The sequence below is a fragment of the Hemiscyllium ocellatum genome, chromosome 13, assembly GCF_020745735.1.
Source record: "Hemiscyllium ocellatum isolate sHemOce1 chromosome 13, sHemOce1.pat.X.cur, whole genome shotgun sequence".
In the NCBI taxonomy this organism is placed as follows: Eukaryota; Metazoa; Chordata; class Chondrichthyes; order Orectolobiformes; family Hemiscylliidae; genus Hemiscyllium; species Hemiscyllium ocellatum.
Genome location: NC_083413.1, coordinates 40,690,922 through 40,712,327, shown reverse-complemented (window position 1 = coordinate 40,712,327; position 21,406 = coordinate 40,690,922). Strand labels below are relative to the sequence as shown.

General features: G+C 37.4%; 1 protein-coding gene across 6 annotated transcripts in view; it reads left to right on the top strand.

Annotated features, from left to right (window-relative positions):
- The window catches only part of opa1 (OPA1 mitochondrial dynamin like GTPase), a 135,396-nt gene that overhangs the window by 69,506 nt on the left and 44,484 nt on the right, over positions 1–21,406 (top strand). For all 6 annotated transcript variants that reach the window (XM_060834784.1, XM_060834787.1, XM_060834789.1 and 3 more), the window contains 7 exons: positions 1,043–1,158; positions 5,486–5,550; positions 5,630–5,706; positions 14,102–14,267; positions 15,004–15,156; positions 16,020–16,128; positions 17,648–17,727. In XM_060834784.1, coding sequence (XP_060690767.1) covers positions 1,043–1,158; positions 5,486–5,550; positions 5,630–5,706; positions 14,102–14,267; positions 15,004–15,156; positions 16,020–16,128; positions 17,648–17,727 — 766 coding nt within the window. The remainder of the gene's footprint in view (positions 1–1,042; positions 1,159–5,485; positions 5,551–5,629; positions 5,707–14,101; positions 14,268–15,003; positions 15,157–16,019; positions 16,129–17,647; positions 17,728–21,406) is intronic.

The following is a 21,406-nucleotide window of genomic DNA, read 5'->3' as shown; positions in this document are numbered from 1 at the left end:
TATTGCTTTTAGTCAAGAAAGTTGAAGTTAGATTGACATAGTGCTCCAAATGTGTTGTCAATATTACTCAAGTATAACCAGTTGAAAGTTTGCAATCCTCCATTATGAGTTTCTGGCTACTAGCCATCCAAGACAACCCTGTCCACAGCAAAAATAAAAACTAAGTGTTGCACATTACTCAAGTACTCAGTCAGCATATCTGATCCTCATTCAACATACCTGATCCTCATTCTGAACTTATGCTTTTTTGGTTGGTCATCTTTAAGCCACCTTAAACCCAAAGAAAACTTATTTATCTCCCCTAATGTGGCCAGTCTGTTCTCTTCTATTAATAATTCTGCTGTTCTGTATCTGCAACTCCAAACTAGAAAAACATCAGATCAATTTAAAATATTTTAATTTATGTTTTTGTTATATAAAATTATACACTTCAGGTGTATGACGTCTGTTGAGAATGTCAGCTGTAGTAACTAATTTAGTTTATGCTTTTACAGTTAAATCGGTTTTTGCATATGATGCCCTTGTAAATCTTGGCTATATATTGTATACTTTTTCAGGTAATGAACAACATTGTTTTAGTCACTAGCCAGGTGATTCTCTGCCCATCTCATATAACTTTCATTTTTCTCCCACTTAAGGTCATGCATTATAATGTCCCTTACAGCCTGTGCTCAATGAGAAGGCAGAGTGGGTTGAGTTAGCATGGCAAAAATTGATGACAGCTCTCAGTTTTGTCTTCTGTTTGGATGATGGGGAAAGGAGTACTGACCCTGTTAGTTTTAATTTCCTGAAATATTCCATTGTTCAGTTTTAGCCTAGCCATTATCCTGGTTCACAAATGATGCCCACCCCACCATTTGAAACTATCATTGATGTTTGGATTTAAACTGACTCTGATTCATAATAAAATACTGAATCTGGCAACTACCAGATTACTCAATGATAAGTAACAAAAATGTATCATTTATATTTATTAAACTTGATTTGTATTGTCAGTATATGAAAACAATTTTGAATTGCTTTAAATTTTGTAATGTTAAAGGACGGGGATGCTAAAAGCACATCAAGTGACGACTAAGAACCTGAGCTTAGCGGTATCTGACTGTTTCTGGAAAATGGTGCGTGAGTCTGTGGAACAGCAGGCTGATGCATTTAAAGGTAAATATACATTAATGTCACATTCTCGTTTCTCATCAAATTCACAACAAAACAGGACTATAGTTTGAATATTTATTCTGAGTATTTGAAGTAGAAAATATGCTTGGTTTATTCTGTTATATGATTAGTCAATTGTTTATTTCAGATATGACATGAAAGTGAAGTTATCAAGTTCATTTGTGGTTTTTATTATTCTGGTGAAAGTGGTCAAATTACCAGAATTTGAAGAATTACTTGATTTTTATTTTGCATTCAGATTTCCAGTGGCAAAATGGAAGTTCATAAAGTAAGATACTTTTTGGAGCATCAAATTTAGCTGTGAATTATACTGTACATGGCAGAACCCTTAGGAACATTTAACATACAGATGGTTCTGGGTATGCAGGTCCACAGTTCCCTCAAGGTGGTAACATAGGGGCCAAGGTGATTAAGAAGACAATATGACATATCTGCCTTCATTAGCTGGGTCATGGAGTACAAGAGTTGGTGAACCAAGTTGCGCTATATGAAACCCTTGTTCAGCCGCATTGAGAGTATTGTGCACAGTTTTGGTCGCCAGACTACCAGAAGAATGTGGAAGCTTTAGAGAGAGTGCAGAGAAGGTTCACAAGGATATTGCCTGGAATCGAAGGCATTGGCTATGAAGAAAGGTTAAAAAGACTAGGACCATTTTCAATGGAAAGACTGTAGTTGAGCGGAGACCTGGTAGAGGTCTACAGAGTTATGAGAGGCATAGATAGTGTAGATAATCAGAGCCTTTTCCCCAGGATTGAAGTTTCACTTAGATGGGGTACAGGTTCAAGATGAGAGGGGGAAAGTTAAAGGGAGATGTGTGTGTGAGGCAAGATTTTCATGCAGAGAGTGGCAGGAGCCTGGAAAGCACTGCCAGAAGTGTTGGAAGCAGGCACATAGGTGACATTTAAGTGTCATCTGGATGGTTACGTGAATAGGGAGGGAATAGGTGGGTACAGACCGAGTAAGGGCAGAAGGTTTGATTTTTAGTGAGGGCATGATGGTTGCCACAGGATTGGGGGGGTGGTGGTGGAGGCAAAAGGCCTGTTTCTGTGCTGTACTACTTTTTGTTTTGACCTATAGGAAACAGTGATTTTTTCTGTCATTATGTTGTGGAAAATAAGAGTCAAGATTTACTAATGTAAGTCTACCTTCAGTACGTTATTATTACAACTTAATCATAATTCTGTGGAAGGAGGATCCTAAGTAGGATCTTTGTTTGCCCTTTGTTTTGTACAGCCTGCCCTGTCGGTGCTGGCTGTGGTGAAAGCAAATTGCCTTTTTCCATTCCCCTGCTTTTTCCCCTTTGCCTCACAAATGGGCAATCTGCAGATAATTATCTAATTCCTTTCTAAAAGCCACAATTGAATCTATCTTCACCATACTGTCACTTCTAATGGCTGGGTTAGTTGAACTTTGAGCCAACAAAGAAAATAAATCTGTGATCAACTATGTGGAAATAAACTAAAGAGGCAAAAAGGCATTCAGCAAAACTTCCAAAAGACAATATATTGCAGAATGGCAAAAAGCTTAGTTTAATTCAGTAATGTCTTGTATTTTAGTGTTGCAATGTTCACATTTGCAAGCACCAATGTAAACCTCGACTGCTTTATAATGTGTATAACCTCCTGGAGGGGATGGTATAATTGTATTCAAGTTTGGGGATTTACTAAAGATCTCTGAAATATGTTGAATGGACAACAAAAGGTTGCAGATGAAAGTTGATTTCTCAAGGCCTTGTTACTTTGATATCATGAGGAAATAACTGAAGCATTTTTATTTAATACTCTGAATAAAGTAATTTCCTGATTTGTTGGAGATGGTTTGATATCCATAGAAGGTTTTGTTTCCTGTGCACTGAGAAAAGCTAAAACAGAATGCATGCATATGCTGTCACCTACTAACCCCAAAAGACACTCTACCCTTTTAACCTGGCATCCTATTCTCCCTTACTTAACAGACACCCTATCATCCCAACAGTCTAACATTATTCTTGCCTCATGCACTTTCAGTTTGATAGCAGAAGTCAAAGTGGCTGTAAAGACCCTTAAGTTTGAATACGGCATTTGGCTGCTGTGAAAATGAGTGTGGTTTACCTTCCTCTACCGGTTCTGTGTTATGAGAGAACTGTCAGAATGGATGTGTGTCATTGCATGTTTGAGGGAGATATGAGAGGAATCTACTATCAGAAATGTGAAGCTCCCTTACATGAAAAAGGAGGGCTGGAGTGGCAATCTGTTTGGTACTGACAATCCTTGGACCTTCTGTCCCGATAGATTTCAAGGAGATAAGCAGGACGTGTGCACTTATATAAGTATATGTATACATTATGTGCAGATGCTGTTTGAAAGCCATGGTGACTAATTCTATAGTTTGGACCATCTTGAAATAAGCTGAAGTTGGCACTGAAGAATTTAATGATAAACCAGAAAGTGAGGTTAGGCCATAGAAATTTGTTATCATATTGTGTGATACTGCAAAATCAGCTCTAAGTAATACAGAGCAATGAAAAGTGCCAGAAAGAGAGCTTTATCTGTTAACTCTGAATACATCTGTTTGCCTATCATTTCTGTGCATGATGCTATGTCTCATAATCCAGCCTTGGTCAGAATTCAGCAGGATTATAAGTATAGCAGAAATTACACACCTTCTGCATGATGAGAGCTGAAACCCCATGCAAGTTCAATAACTTTTGATCTAACAGATCCTAGGAGGACTTGCTTTTTAGTGGTCAGTAGTTTTTGTGTTAGGTTAATAGCTGTTTTGCAGTGTGTTCTTCTATGATGGAATTTATCCATATCAAGTCACTGCAATGAACGATAATTTAAGGACAAATAAATATCACAGACTTTCTGGTGGGCAGCTCTACTTTGTATCAAAATGTTTTATGTAGCTGTCCTATACAAAATAATTTTGTAATTCATGTCTTGCGTCCTAAGTGCTTTGAGTATCATGAAGGATTTTGAAGTAAAGTAGCTATTGTAGCAAAATGTAATAATCTCTAACTGTACAAGTTAACAGATGAATGTTGAATTGATCTGTTTTTGGCCATGCTGTTTGGAGAGAGATTGATTGTAGCAAAAAGAATGGCCTACTGTTTTTAAAGTGTACTTTTGAATCTTCTGTTGTTCAGCACTGATTTAACTGTACCTTTGATTTTGCAATTCACCTTTTGTCCTATCCTGGCATAGCAACCTAGCTATCTGCTTAAGTCTTGGACTGCATTCAAGTATGTGACTGACTCAGAAGCAAAGAATGCTGCCAACTGTGCTTAACTAAAATATCTATAAAGACCCACTAATTGTAATCATTCAGATTGATTTATTAGTTTGCAGGAAAAAAATTCAAATTCATAGAATCATAAAGACATGCAGCATGGAAACAGATGTTTCAGTCCAATTCAACCATGCCGATCAGATATCCTAAACAAATCATTCCAGTTTCGCCAGTATTTGGCCCGTATCTCTCTCAACCCTTCCTGTTCATACACCGTCCAGATGCCTATTAAATGTTATAATTGAACCAGCCTCCACTACTTCCTCTTGGAGCTCATTCCATACACGCACCTCAATCTTCTCCTTCGATCATTTTAAAATCTTTCCCCTATCACCTTAAAGCAATGCCTTCTAGTTTTGGACTCCTCAAACTTTGGGGAAAGACCCTTTCCAAGCTCTTGATGATGATCTAAACCTCTATAAGGTCGCCCCTCAGTCTCTGATGCTGCAGGGAGTCTTCTGCTCAGAAAGTTGACGCCATGCCCTTGAGAGGACTATTTTAAAATTGCAACTATTGAACCTCTTTTTTTTTTTGAAGGGTTATTAGTGCAATGTTTCTTTTTTGAATAATGTGACAGTAATGACAATTATGAACATCTCAGGAGAAAGCACAAAAATAATATATTAAGGTAAGAATGCAGCTTTACATGCATTTAGTTGACTTTTGGATCACAAGAAATAATTTCAGTCACCAGATTTCAGAAGGATATCAGATGAAAGTCAATGTGTAGAATATTGCAGATAATTGTTTTAGCACTCTTGTCATTTCGGACCATTTCCAGTACAGTAAGAATTCAGTTTGAGTGAGGATACAGAAGACCACTGACCATTTTAGATTTTACATGCTAATTGCTGCAAAGAAAAGTAACCTCCTTTCTCTCAATTGTCAATTTTTGGCTCCAATTTACTAGAGGTGTATATTAAAGTAGCAGTTAGATTGATTACAGAGGTGTACTTCACTGTTCAGATAATTTGATTGCATTTACCTTAGGATTTGAATATGTATTGCAATTAATTTCTTTAATTTTTCTTATTTTTAGCTACTCGATTTAACCTTGAAACTGAATGGAAGAACAACTATCCTCGGCTGAGGGAACTAGACAGGGTAACATTTAATTCTCAATACATCAAAGTGGGTATTTGTGATTTCATATTTCTTTCTAACTTGGTATTTTTTATGTTAGAACGAACTGTATGAAAAAGCGAAGAATGAGATTCTGGACGAAGTGATCAGCTTAAGTCAGGTTACTCCGAAACACTGGTAATGCTATTTTATTTTTTATCAGAAAAAATAAAGTGCATGTCCTATTAAAGCAATGCAGTTCTACTGAAATGATAATTAAAATAAAGATAAATAATTTTATCTTGTAACTGTCAGTGTCAGCTGGCTACCTGTATAGAAGTAATGTTCAGTAAAGATGTTTTACTGACTGTTTTGCTATGGATTGTAGTAAAGTCAGCAACAAAGCTTCACACATCAAGTCGCCAATCTTTTAATGTTAGAAGAGAGGAAACAGAAACACCTTAACATTAAACTGTTAAAAACAAGGTCTCTTATGGTCCCAGCATGGAAGTCTCAACCTAGTTTACGTATATTCAAGAATCCAGTTCTAATTTGGGCAGAGTATTTTCGTCCCTGAGTTGCCTTCCTGCTGCCTGCCTCTCTCCTGTCTACAGTTTTTAAGTGGTATAGGCATACCGCCGATTCTCAGCCACATTTAGGGTCATTTCGTCTCTGGTCTCATATTTGAGGCTGGCAGGTGGTGTTCAGAGGCAGAGGGGATCCTGACAGATCACTCACCCCTGGGTGAGAGTAGTGGGTAGGGATGAGGGTTTCTCCCTCAAGCTGCTTTGCCACATCACCCTTCAAGAACTGCTCTTAAAAACCATGGCCATTGAATCAAGGCCGTCAGGCCATGCCTCTTCTCCCCACTGTGAGACCTCCTACATTTCCCTGGTCCAGGGCTCCATGGCTATTTGCTGTCCCAGTTTCTGCCACTGCTGCCCTTGCCGTTGCTGACACTATAGAGCACAGGGCAATCCGATTAGCCAGTTCCTGTCTGAAGTGAGAATTTTTTCTGATTGCATGCTGCAAGTTCTGTTTCTGGAAAATTACTGCTTCTCAAAAGGATTCCCTGCTAACCCTTCTGCGTTTTAGTGCTTCTTCTGCACCAGAGCATTTCTGAAACACTTTGAATGCATGAAAAAATGAGAGGCATTTTGTGTTAAAGGACAGTAGAGAAATTGCTTTCTGAAAAGCTTTTGCTTTTGGAAGAAATACCTAATCTTGCAATGGTACATTCAGACATTGTCTTACAATCAATATTACAGAATTCTATATGTAAACCAAACTTTTGCAAGGAAATTATTTGTAGGCTTAATTTCCTTTTATAACTTCCAAAATTTGAGGAGAGGAACGTGAGAACTGGTGAATGAAATCATGTTTTCCTCCTTTCATCCCATAGTAAATTCCGTACTTCTGTACCTTACAACATGCATCTGGCATGCAAAGGGAAATGTGTTAAGTCAAACTTTTGAAGGACACCATTGGTGCTAAAATATATGTCCATTCATCATAATCTTTGGATCTTCTTTAGACTTTACATGGTTAATCTGGCAGCATATCTATGATGTGCCATAATACACCTTATCCTTAAGTTCCCCAGTTATGTTGATTTTCATATACTGAAAGAGCATTGTCCCCAAATTATCTCAAAGAATAATTTACTTGACCAGCCCTTTGTGTCATATTGCCATTTCACACATTGAAACAAAAAAAGGTAAAATGCTTCTTCTGTTTCCCTTTGTGGAAAATACCTCTTTCCTCCTTCCCATAACCCGACAAAATTAAGTTATAATGCCAGCATTCATGTTGTACTTTATTGTGTTTGTTTTTAAATATAATATCTCCAAGTACGTCATACACAGATTACTTTTAACATCCCTTTCTTGTACCAATAGTCAGTTAATTCACTTGATTTATTGTTTGAGGAAAGAATTGTGGTTAGTACCTGGAAGAACTCCTTGTTCTTTAAATAATGTAGCTGTATCTAAATGTCCATCTCATTGGGGAGATTTAACGTTTCATTTGAAAATCGGTATTTTTGGTAAAGCAACTTTTTCTCTGTGTGTAGTCATGTTAGTTTAGATTAGCTCAGTGCAGGTGTGGTGTGTTTAATCTCAGTGAGACTAACTGATTACTCCACAATTTTATATGGCACATTAATTGATGTCCATTTGCAGAGGCATTAAAATTTCTGCACTTATTCAATTTTAAGCACTTCACTGATCCACCGATAGCAGTCTTCCAAGACACCTTAGATTCTAGAAAAGTCACAGAGAATTCACTAACTGGCAATGCAACACCTTTATCCAAAAAAAAGGGAAACAAAAGAACACATAACAATGGTCAGTTAACTTAACATCTGTCATTGGGAAGATGTTAAAGCTTTTTATAAAGGATATAATTGAGCATTTAGAAGTGTGTAATATAATCAGATAGAGTCAACATGCCTCCATTGAAAAGGAAATCATGCCTGACAGATTTATTACTTTGCGCAGAGAACATGCAAGGTAGACAAAGAGGGACCAGTCAGTGTAATATATTTGACTAGCCAAAAGATTTTTGATAAGGTACTGCACATAAACTTACTTGCTAAGAGCTCTTGCTGTTGGGGCTACCATAGTAACATTGATCCAGCACAAAAATAGGTGGAAAGACAAGTTGTGAAGAGGATGAAAACTGTTTACTGAGATATTGATAGGTTAAGTAAGTGGGCAAAAAGTTGGCAAGTGGAGTATAGTGCAGAAAATGTGAAGTTGTTCACTTTGGAAGGGAGAATAAAAGAGCTATTATTCAAGTGGGGGAAAACTGCAGAGAGCTGAAGCTCAAAAGAGGCTTGGGGGTACTTGTGTGTGAAACACAGAAAACTCTCACACAGATGCAGCAGGTGGTCAGGAAGGCTAATGGAATGTCAACCCTTATTTCAAGGGGTTTGAAGCTTAACAGTAGGGAGATCTCACTGCAACTGTAAAGGTGACTAAACCTGGAGTACTGAGAGCAATTTTGGTTCCCTTATTTAAGGAAAGATATCATTTCATTGGCAGATCAGAGAACTTTCATTGGGTTAATCCTTAGTATGGCAGGATTGTCTCATGAACAGAGGCTAAATAGGTTGGGACTCTATTCACTGAAGTTTGGAAAAATGAGAGGTGATGTCATTAAGCCATATAGGATTCTTAAGAGGCTTTCCTGGATAAATGTTGAGAGGATGTTTCTTCTCATGGGAGCATCTAGGACCAATTGGCATGGCCTTAGAATAAAGGAATGCCAATTTAAGACTGAGATGGGAAGTTTCTTCTCCAAGAGTTGTCAGTCTTTGGACATCCTTGCCATGGAGAGCTGTGAGGACAGAGTCCTTGTGTATATTTAAGGATGAAATCGATTCTTAATCAATTGGAGATTCAAGGATTATGGGAAAAACTAGGAATGGGAATGTGAGGAATGTCAGGTGCGCCATGATCCTACTGAATGGCAGAGCAGGCTTAAGCAGCCAAATGTCCTACTCCTGTTCCTGTTTTTTTATGGTCTTACAACAGAGGATTGGCTACCTAATAGAGTTGGGGTAAAAAGGGCATTTTGTAGGATAACAACTTGTAATTAGTAGAATATTGCAAAGATCGGGACCTGAATTATTTACTATGTGTATTAATTAATATACTAAAAATGAGTTGGATGAGGGAAGTAAAGGTACTAATGCCAGATTTATAGTTGAGACAAAAATAGATGGGTACTCAAGTAGTGAGGATGACATAGTCTACAGAGAGTTAAAGATATGTTAATTGAGTGGGCAAACATTTGGCAGATAGAATATAACATGGGAAAATGAGATTATGTGCTTTGACAAGAAGAGTAGAAGAGTGAATATTACTTAAGTGGGAAAGACTGCAGAAATCACAGCAATGGAGTGGCACGGTGGCTCAGTGGTAAGCACCACTGCCTCTCAGTCCCAGGTTCATTCTGGGAGGCTCATTCCTGATGAAGGGCTTGTGTCCAAAATGTTGATTCTACTGCTCTTTAGATGCTGTGTTTTTCCAGCACCACACTTGACCCAGGTTCATTCCGTCTTCCGACAACTGTGTGGAGTTTGCACATTGTACTGTGACTGCATGGATTTCTTCTGGATGCTCTGGTTTCTTCCCACAGTCCAAAGCTATGCAGGGCAGGTGGGTTGGCCATGCTAAATTGCCCAGGGATGTGCAAACTTTGCTGGATTACCCATGGGAATTAAGGGATAGGGTAGGGGGTGTGGGTCTGACTGTGCTGCTATTGGGAAGGTCAATGTAAACTCAATAACCAATGCCACATTGTAGAGATTCTATGATTTTGGGGTCCTTATTCATGAATCACAAAAAGCCATAAAGTAATAAGGAGTGCAAGTAGCCTGGCCTTTATTTCAAAGGGCATAGAATATAAAAAAAAGGAAGGTCTTGCTAAAACTGTACAAGGCACAAGTCAGACCACATCTAGAGCACTGTGAAACGTTTTGGTCTCCTTATCTAAGAAAAAGTATGATGGTATTGGAGGCAATCCACCAAAGGTTCCCGCAGTTGGTTTTGGATATGGAGGGATTTTCTTATAAGTTGAAGTTAAGCAGGTTGGGCTTGTTCTCATTGGAGTTTAGAAGAAGAGTGAAAAACTTATTGAAACATATAAAATCCTTGTGGGATGCTAGACAGGATAGGTGAGGATGAGTTGTTTCCTCTTGTGGAAGAGTCTAGGACTAGAAGGCATAATTTCACGGTAAGGGATCACCATTTAAAACAGAGATGAGAACTCTTTTTTTCTGAGTTTGTCAATCCAAGGGATTTATTTGCCGCAGGAGGCTGTAGAGGCTGGGTCATCAAGTGTATTCAATGCTGAGATAGATTATTAAATCAGTAAGAAAAGGAAAGGTTGTGAAGATAAGGCAGAAATTGGAGTTAAGAATGATCAGATTTGTCATGATTCCTTTGAATAACAAAGCAGACTCAACATACTGAATAGCCTATTTCTGCTGAGATGTCTTATGGTCTGTGGAACCTGAGTTGAATATTTTGTTTCCTAATGAAAGTTACTCACACAACCAACAAATGAATTGACAGAGGAAGTTTGAATCCTTGAAAAATGTGGGGGCATGGATAAGGTAAATAGACAAGGTCTTTTCCCTGGGGTCGGGGAGTCCAGAACTAGACAGCACAGGATTAAGGTGAGAGAGGAAAGTTATAAAAGGGACCTAAGGGGCAACTTTTTTCACACACAAATGTACAGAATGAGCTGCCAGAGGAAGTGGTGGAGGCTGGTACAATTACAGCATTTAAAAGGCATTTGGGTTTAGAGGGATATGGCTCAAGTGGTGGCAAATGGGAATAGATTAGGTTGGGATATCTGGTAAGCATGGGCAAGTTGGACCAAAGGGTCTGTTTCCGTGCTAAACGTCTCTATGACTCCATGACTCTATATCATTGGGATTTTGTCTTTGAAAAATTTTTTTTGTACATAACAGTAATCTTTGGGCAATTCATTTAAGTAGCATAAATAACAGTGAGTTGAGAATGTACTACTTAACGATTAATTTTTTTAGGCAACTTCAAATTAAAAGTTGTGTTTAGATATGTTTGTATTTCAACGTAAGACGACATTTTAATTTCGACTAGTCAGATCGTGGAAAAATATTTTCTTTCATTATTTGTGCAATTGAGTACTGCAAGATAACATCAAAAGGCATAATTCAAATTTAGCAGTGCTCGTTCCCTTATTTTGCAACAGATTACTCCAATTTACGATTTCGTCTGAAATCTTTCCTTTCTGTATTACCTTTTCAAGTTTTTGAAATGTCAGATAAAAAAGTTACGTAATCCAGCATTTGTTTTCTATATTGTTAGAACCAGTTTACAGTTGACCCCAAAACAACTACAAAGCAGTTAATCTTCAGTTCTGTAAGCCTAGTTTATAAAATTTGAGTTGAAGGGTTAAATACTAGCTTAATTTGTAATAGTCCTATTGATTAATTGTATAAAGTGAAATATTTAGGTAGCTTGCGAAGGATTTAAACCTGTCCCTTAAGAAAGTACTTGATTGTTTTGGGAATCTGTGATAGATTAATAACTTTCAAAGAGTGAGAAGGAAATAGATCAGTGCTGCTGAATCAATTTGATGATGAATTGTACAGTGCTTGTTATTGTGTTTGCTATCTTGTTAGTATATTCACTTACTGGCCAGTGTTCATGTTGTTACGAATCGAATGTACTGGTATTTTACCCAAGGGACTTACAGTTTTAAAAAAAAAATCAATATTGGGCCCACCAATGCAGCTGAATGGAACAGTGGCAGACATTAACTTTTAGCATTTGTAAGCAGTTCACACAAGTGTAGAATCAGCTGATGGTGATTGTGCCCTGTGATCAAAGTCTGCCACACGTGAAGTTGTCCTTTACTGCTACTGATGCCTTGTTTGGACCATTTGAAACCAAATGTTGTGATGGCAAGCACCCACCCACCCACAGCTGCTATTGCTATTTTCATTGAACATTAGCAGGAATTTCACCACTTGTCCTGATTGATATTGAAAGATTTCATGCCCTTTGACAGTATCCTTGAGTTGGAGGTTTGGGTGCTCTGCTGATCTCTTTGTATAGTCTATCTACCTGTACAAGATGTTAGAGATGCAGCCACCCTGCATTCTGTGCAAATGTCCAAGTCAACAAAGCCACCTTTTCATCTGAGCAATGGTAGCATGCTTAGCATGTTTGCCTTAGAAAGGATTGCTTCATTGCTGACTTCATTCATAGGATGCCAAGGATGCATTGTAGAGACACTGGAGATGGAAATTACTGAACCTTTGTTATTTTGTATGGGTAAATTGTCCAGATTTTGTTGCCCTACAGCATTGTGCTGAGGGCAGAGACCTTGTGGAGAATCATGTTGGTCCTGTAGGTCAGCTGCGATTCTTCAGAAATCTTTCCTTTCTGTATTGCTTTCAAGCAAAAGTTAAAAGTTCATCAAAGTTGGTGGCTATCTTTCTAATAATTGTATTGATGCATAAGCAGTTAGTTGGGAATGCTAGACTGACAAACAGTTGATGGATTACTGTTTAATAATTTAACAATACACTTTAGTCTGGTGGAATTGGTGACTGAAGCTGACATCAAAAATGTGAACACTTTGCAACTGGATGCATTGATTTGAAATGTGCAACACTGACAAAATGATTAAAAAGGGTTCCATTTTCACACGTGTTTGTTATGTATTTATGTTAACTACACACATCGTAAAATTAAACATAAAAATGGTATAGTGTTGCTTTAATTATGTACAAGAATCTTGGTGCATTTCCTTTTATCTTTTTCAAATTATTAGCATCTGCACCATAATCAATGTTTGTGTTGGCTTGTGTAAATACTCGATGGGAACTTCCTATAAAATAGAAAAAGTTATGAATTACAAGATTTGGATCCTCTTAGGAAAGTTCAGAGCACTGTACTTCCCACATATTTATGTTGATATTGCAGTTGCTTAAAGTGTCCTGTTAATAATTTTATTGGGACACCAAATTCATGCTTGAATTTTTTACGGTTGCATCTTTTTGCTTCTGCACTGATTCCAAAATTTGTGTGACAATTTTGAGAATGGAGATAATCTGTCACGGTGCTTATTCGCGCTCTAGTGTGTATACACATTCCTGATGAAGTGCTTATGCCCAAAATATTGACTCATCTGCTGCTCCGATGCTGCCTGACCTGCTGCGCTTTTCCAGTGCCACACTTTTTGACTCTGATCTCCAGCATCTGCACTCCTAACTTTCTTCCCTTATACGCACTCTCGTTGGGCAGACTGCTTTAAGACACTTTACAGATAAGTTAAGGAACTAATTACTTGTCAGTCGTAAGAAGTTTAATTTTGAATTTTTTTTTGAGTTCACTTTTAAGTCTGGGTGCACTTTTCAGTTTGATCTTGTTGTACAACCTATGAATGAACAGTAAATTGCCCATGATCTTGCACACTGTCAGTTGATTTTTTAAAAATTCCAGCTTGTGATAGATTGACAAGAGAAGTTTCAAGCAATTTGCTTCATAGGGCTGCTGTACCTACAGTCGAAGAGAGATAATTGGCTGGATGGCTGGTTTGTAATGAACAATAACACCAATAGCATGGGTTCAATTCCCACAACAGCTGCAGTTACCATGAAGGTCCTACCTTCTCAACCTTGTCCCCTTGCCTGAAGCATGGTGACCCTCAGTTGTCTCTCCACCAGTTGTCTCTCTTGCACTCTCCACCCAGCCTCCTCCCCCTCACCCAGAGTAGCCCTGTGGTCTGCTGAGACTATGGCAGCTTTTCCATTACCTAACTACAGTCAATGTCTACAATTATATTTTGACAGCTCACATAGTAAAATTGAATAGGATAGTTTGACATGCAAAATTGCATGTATGAATAAAAGTGTGATCAAATATTGTGAAATATGAAGCAAGGTTTATGTGCTGGAAATGCAAGATTTTTGATATATTTTCAATAGGTGTATTCTCTTGATCTACCCATATGTTAGCCTTAATCTGCTGTACTGTAAATTTAACAATAGACTTGGTTTATTTAAATTATTTATCAATTTGCTTTTTAGGGAAGAGATTCTACAACGGAAGCTGTGGGAAAGAGTCTCGACACATGTGCTAGAGAACATTTACCTTCCTGCTGCTCAGTCTGAGAATTCGGGCACATTCAATACTACAGTAGACATCAAACTCAAACAGTGGACTGACAAGCAACTACCTCACAAAGCAGTAGAGGTTCGAATCAGTTTGAAAATGTGCAGTCATTCTTATTGCGCTTATCTATCTATTAAATTAAGTTTGGTTATTTTGATGAAACTGAAGCCTGACAACAAATAAGATACTTTGAGAGCTGAAAGAAATGCATCTGGAATTTATCTCTGAATAAAAATCTTTAATCTGCATGGCACTTTTATCACCACAATCAAACATATCAATATATGTCATGCAAAGACAATTATTTTGACTTGTGTAATCTTTTTTTCTGTCCGGCTATTTTTGTTTTCTGCCTTAGTTTCTATTTTTTAAAATCTGTCTTCGTACTTTTTATCCTTATTCCCTACCAATCCTAGTAACATTAAATCAAATATGATTATAATTTCATAGCTGTTGACATCCTTGGTAGAATGACCAGCTGTTTAAAGACTCTGTCCAGCATGTATTATGCTTCTCAGCCTAAAGGAATGTCATGAAAATTGGGAATTGTAAAGTTACTAATTAAAATGGATAAAGTTTAAAAGATTGAGACATCATTTTGTATTTAAGTTTATTAATTGAAGTTTAAACATAACTCAATATTTATCATAGATTTCTCATTTTGAACAATTTACTTCACATTTTACAGGTATGTCTAATATCTAATGTGTTATGTGCAGTTAATGTTAATGACTAATTTAAGTGTGATATGATCAATCATTTTGCCATGATTTTAGTTTTAGTAAACTTACTTCTCCTATTGCATTCTTGCTCACAGGTTGCTTGGGAAACGTTGGAGGATGAGTTTGCTCGTTTTATGTCGGAACACAAGGGGAAGGACCATGATGATATCTTTGATAAACTAAAACAAGCTGTTAAAGATGAAAGTATAAAACGACACAAATGGAATGAGCAGGCTGAAGACAGTCTGGTACAGCAACATCTGATTTTGTAGTAATTATTTTGGCTCAAAAAGATCTCAATTAAATTGGTATAGTTAAGGAATGTCTCACTATTATATTATCAGCAGTTTAATTTATAAATTTACGTGTGTCCTAATGTTTAACATGTAATCCATGGTTATATGATTAATATTTTTGATATTCTTAGTAATATAAAATTAAAAATCCAAAATAAGAAGCAACTACTGTTTCAACATTTACAAATTTGTCTTATTTTATATGGAGTCATTTTAGATCAAGAAGCTTTAATGCATTTTTAATATCAATATTAAATTTGCCACATGTTAAATATTTGCAGTCATTCAAGATGTAAATATCCCAAATTGTATTTTGAGTTGAGGATGTGACCCTACTTGTCAGATAAGTATCTTGAGTAGGAAAGTTGCACTGGCAAATATCAACTTGACCATCATTTAAGTAAGATGGTCCACACTTGATGAGTTTTCTTGATGCTTAGTTGAGCTGCTGGAAATTGCAGCTTACGATACCAGATTACTATAACTTAGGTATAGTTACAAAAACATCTTCCTTGTCAGTCTGGGAAGGATGATACTGAACTGGGAAGTCCAGTCGGTTTGTGCACAAGTCAGACCGCTATTTAAGATATTATAAAATTGCTGTTCTTAAGTACAAGAAATATTTGCATACCAAATCTTTAAAATTGCATCCCTGGATGGGATCTTATTCGCATGTATGAGCATTCGTAAGTTGGGCATTTGTAAATTGGGGTCCCCCTATATCTTGAAACTTAAGACTTACCGAAAATATATCAGATTTGTTTGGATTTTGATTTCTTGTTGCTTATTTAGTTATTAACTTTGTGTTTCTGTAGCGAGTCATCCAGCACAACGCTTTAGAGGATCGTTCTATATCTGACAAACAGCAGTGGGATGCAGCAATCCATTTCCTGGAAGAAACATTGCAAGCCCGTCTTCGAGACAGTATGTTTCTAAAATTTCATGTGATTTCAGTTTGTTAGTGATTACTGCATTGTCTTAAAGTAGGCTGTACCTTTTCATGACTAACATTAACACCTAAAATGCATTTTTTAAAAATTCAGGATGATGGCATTTTCACCATATTGCTTTGCTTCCTGATACTATATGAGTACAAATGTCAGAAAGTACAGAAGGTAGCATTTCTGTTTATCCATACATTTAATTTAACTCCAAAATTTTCTGCAAATGAATAGACCTTCAAATTTAATATTGGTTTTGTGCAAAAACAAAGGATTTTAAAATATTAAACGACTTCTCGTGTCTTCAGGAACAGACTGACAAGGAAGATGTTTTCGTAACTATACCTAAGTTCATGGCAGATCTCCTTCATTCTATTCCTTAACTCTCTCCCTACATGGATTCTGTTTTAATGCAATATCCCTGGCATATCCTTGCCTTGTGATTTTGGAACAAAATGCCTCACCAATATTGTTCTCTCTCCCTCCCCTGCTCAATAAACATATAAGCACACTTTTATATTTGCTCCTTATTTCTTCTGAAATTTTTATAAATTAACAATAATAAGCTTCCAATCGTTTCCACTCAATCTGGAAGTAACAATATGGTATGCTGTATAATGCTTCAAACTCTGCAATTTTGTTTTCAATGTTTTATGCTTTGGCATTTCCACTCAGATTTGAATCAATTTTATTGATAGGTTGATCTTTATCATGGTTTTGTCTCAAAATACTCATTATGTCGTAACCTGTTCCTTTCCATTTTCCTGTCAATTTCAGCAAAATTCCTTCCTTCTATTCTAGTTGACTCCTTAATTCTACTCTGCTTTTTCAGAACACTGATTTAAATCCTTCATTACCACATTGCTTACCCTGTAGACAAGAATGTTGAGCTATTTGTATTTCTGTGATGATCATTACTTCATTACAGCTTTTCCTTGTTCCAAAGCTTGCTCTCTTTTTGAAAGAATGTGAATGTTTTCTTCCTTCACCAACCCTGATTTTTTGCCTTCGCATGAGCCTGTAATAGAGTCTAACCAGCAAATAAAAAGAACATGATTGATTGCCGTCATTCTTTGTAAATAAAATACCAATGCAAAATTGACTACACAAATTAGTCTTTGTTGATATGTCTTCTGAAGCCATAAGACAATCAATGTTCAGTAACTGTAAGATTGGAAATTAAAGAAAATGTGATTTTCTTGTAGTTTCATTAACTTGATCCAGTGAAGTAGCTGAGAGATCTTCTCTTGAGAAGTGGAAAAGAAAAGATAACTTTGTCTGGGATCGTGCTCTAGCTGTGCATGAAAAGAAAGGAAACCAAATTTGGTTTTATATTTCTGCTGGTGCAGCTTAGAGTTAAGAAAGCACAGTTGAAAATAGTTCTGTATGTTTTATTATCAATGCCACATTTTAGATCATGCACAAGAGAGTATCTAAATGCAATGAGAATAGTTAACGTGAGGGATATCATTCTAATCATGTATTCCTCATTGTCTTAATAGCTGAGTCTATAATTCGTGATATGGTGGGACCAAATTGGCAAGAAAGGTGGTTCTACTGGAAATCACAATCTAAGGAACAGGTGAGATAAATGCATTTAATATATTTAGCATTTGCTAATTCCTCATTCTTCTAAAAATTGAGACAATACGCATAAGGGCTAACTGAGCAGAAAACAGGGACAGCTAATTGCTTTGCCCCTGTATTTCCACATTTGAAAATTAATTATATATTTGATAGAAGATCCGAGCTTGATGATGTGAAATTTTTTTTTTGCGTAAGCCCCAGCAACTGATTATTAGATCGCTTCTGTACTCAATACACTTTTGGGAACAGAAAGATGAAATTAAAGGATGGAGTTTTCACAAATTCGGTATGTTGCTCAAAAATGTTGTTCTAAAGCTACATGAAAAGGGTGCACATGTTAGGTATCAGTTCAGGTCTGCAAGTATATGCTCTGGGGTTGCATGAAAGTGTACTCCTGTGAAAGCAGAAATTGCAGACAGATTTTGCTTTAAATTCATTATGGTGTTAATATATATTGTGATTTGCTGTTCAAGTTTCTATATTGTGGACCAGAAATTTATATTTTTATCTATTTCATAGCTTCAGTTAAAATTTATAAAGATTATAATAGAACAGTAGCAGCGCTTTGTGTCAGTCCCAATGAATGTGAGTATTCCTTGATATGTTAAGCTTCAAAGGAAACATTAAGTTACATTTGTGAAGTTTGTGTTTACTGGTCTTGTGGAATTACAGATGATGCTGTATTGCAGATGAGAGTGAAAACATGTTTTGAAAGGACAATCTAAGAATAGGTAGGAAAGGTTGGGTCTGCTGAAGATTATCAAGTAAATATTGTTAACACATAAATGTTTGGGAGTTGATAGTTCTCATAGAAAAATGCAGTTACCCAAAATGCAGAATTGTGTGTGTGTTGGGCGTATAGAGTCATAGAGATGTACAGCACAAAAACAGACCCTTCAGTCCAACTTGTCCATGCCGACCAGATATCCCAGCCCAATCTAGTCCCACCTGCCAGCACCTGGCCTATATCCCCCAAACCCTTCCTATTCATATACCCATCCAGATGTCTTTTAAATGGTGCAATTGTATTAGCCTCGAGCACTTCCCGGCAGCTCATTCCATACAAGCGCCACCCTTTGCGTGAATATGGAAGAAAGAAAAGGAATGGTGCCGCAAAACAGCAATAGTGATTTATGCCTAAAGTAAACAGATTACTTGGGAGAAAAAAATAAGGTCCCATGTTCTGGAAGTTATGACATGAGATTAAGGGAGTATGGTGTCAAAGTATGCATATCATGAGCATGCTATTAATGCCACCTGCTGGACAATTAAGTAACAGCCAGAACTACACAAAAAGAGCAGGTGAGCAGATTAAAGAATCCTTCCCGAGGTCTTAGAATTTAAAAAAAAACTCATCACAGATTATGAACATCACTGACTCAGCCAGCATTTATTAACTATCCGTAATTGTTCTTGAGAAGATGACAGTGAGCTGCCTCCTTGAGCTGCTACAGTCCATTTGACTTAGGTGGACGCACAAGACTATTAGGGAGGAAGTTTCACCATTTTAACCCAGTAGCATTGAACTAACAATGATATATTTCCAAGACAAAACAATGACTAGGTTGGAGGAGAACTTGAGGATGATGGAGGTGTTCCCATATATTGGTTGACCCTGTCCTTCAAGATGGTGGTGTTCATGGATTTGGAAAGTGCTGTCGAAGGTGAATTTCTGCAGTGCATCTCGTGAGCATCGGTGGTGGAAGGAGTAAATGTGTTTGGATATAGTGTCAATCAAGAGATCTGCTTTGTTCTGAACAGTGTCAAGCTGCTTGAGCATGGTTGGAGCTGCACGTATCCAGGCAAGTTAGGAGTATTCCATCAACCTCCTGCCTTGTACCTTGTAGATTGTGGACAGACCTTGGCGAGTGAGGAGGGAATTACTTGCTATGTGACTCCTAGTCTCTGACCTGCTGTTGTAGCTGCAATACTTGTGTGACTGATTCAGTTTCTGGTCTGTGGTAGCCAACAGAATATTCACAGTTGAGGATTCATTAGTGATGCAGGTGAAAGTCTAAACCAAACTTTCAAGATTAGAATGTTTAATTCAAAATGAAGCATGTCCAGCAAATGAGAGAAAGGGAAACAAAAATAGGATAAAGACAGATTTTTAAAAATTGTAAAGTTGTAACAATAGAATTGTAAAAACAAATTTCTGATGTCAGCATTAACTATTAACTAAGGTTGTCACATCACTGATAATTCACTCGTGTCCTTTAGAGAAGGAAATCTGCCATCTTTACTTGGCCTGATCTATGTATGACTCTGGACCCACAGCAATCTGGTCAACTTTTAATTGACCTGGTCAACTCTGAAGTGGCCTAGCATGCCACCCAATTGCATCAAACTGCTACAAAACCTAAAGAAAGGAATGAAACTTGGCGGACCACTTGGCACTGGAAATAGCAATAACAAAGATAGTGTTGTCAACTCTTATTTAGCCCATTTTAACGTAGAGTCATAGAGTCATACAGCATGGAAGCAGACCTTTGGTCCAACTCATCCATGCTCCACCTGGTTTCCCAAGGTAAACTAGTACTACTTGCCTGTATATCCCTCTAAACCTTTCCTGTTCATGTACCTATCAAAATGTTTATTTTTGTAACTGTACCTGAATCTATCACTTCCTCTGACATTCCATCCAACTTGTTCTGCTTCTTGTTTTGGGCATAAGCCCTGATGAAGGGCTTATGCCCGAAACATAGATTCTCCTGCTCTTTGAATGCTGCCTGACCTGCTGTGCTTTTCCAGCACCACATTCTCGATTGAGAACACAAGGCCCACTTTCAGAATAAGAATTCAGCATGTTCAGTATAGAGGTTGATTTGGATTTTAAGGAAGAGATATAGGCTTATTCGTGATTGGTGGAGTTATGCAGATGATCACCCATGATAGAATATTTAGAGGATGCCGTTCACATGAAGACAGAACTTGATCTGTCTAGTAGTCACTCTAATATTCTAAATCTCTTATGGACAAGTGCTGATTAGTGGGGATGAGGTTACCTTTGTTTCTTCCCTACTATGCTCTGGCAGCTGTATCTTTCAGGACTCAGCCTGCTCAAGAAATGGTGGTGTTACTGAGCCGCTCACGGTGAAAACATTGTTGTGTTCTTGAATAATGGGCATTTTACCTCAAAGCGTTTTCACATTTGTTAACCTAGATTTACATTGGTTTGACCATAAAAGCAACGATAAACCCACAATCTTACTTTTGACTTGGGCCATTTGGCTTTCTTCCTCACAGAAAGAGTTTTATAACTAGCCACAATCAAACAATATAGTTTGTCTTTAATGACATTCTTATTTGCACTTAATATAAGTCTCTGAAAGTAAGAGGAATTCAGGTAATGAGAGTCTTCCATTTTGCGCGTACGTGGCTCAGATGACGTCATGACACAAGTGAGGTGTTGACATCTATCCAGGATCTGCCTATGTGCGAAATGACCTACGAGAAATCGGCAACTATTTTGCACGTGGGCAGTGTGAATGTATCACTGGTGTCAGCAGCCAACATCCCACCCATGTACAGCACTCCATTTCGTTTTGATTAAGAAGGTGTGGCTTGATGACACTACAGAGTATGTCTTTGTCTGAAAGTCTGCATTAGTGCTCTGAATGCAACAGGCTGCAAATAAAAAGAAATAGCAGTCAAATCAGCACAACTGGACACGA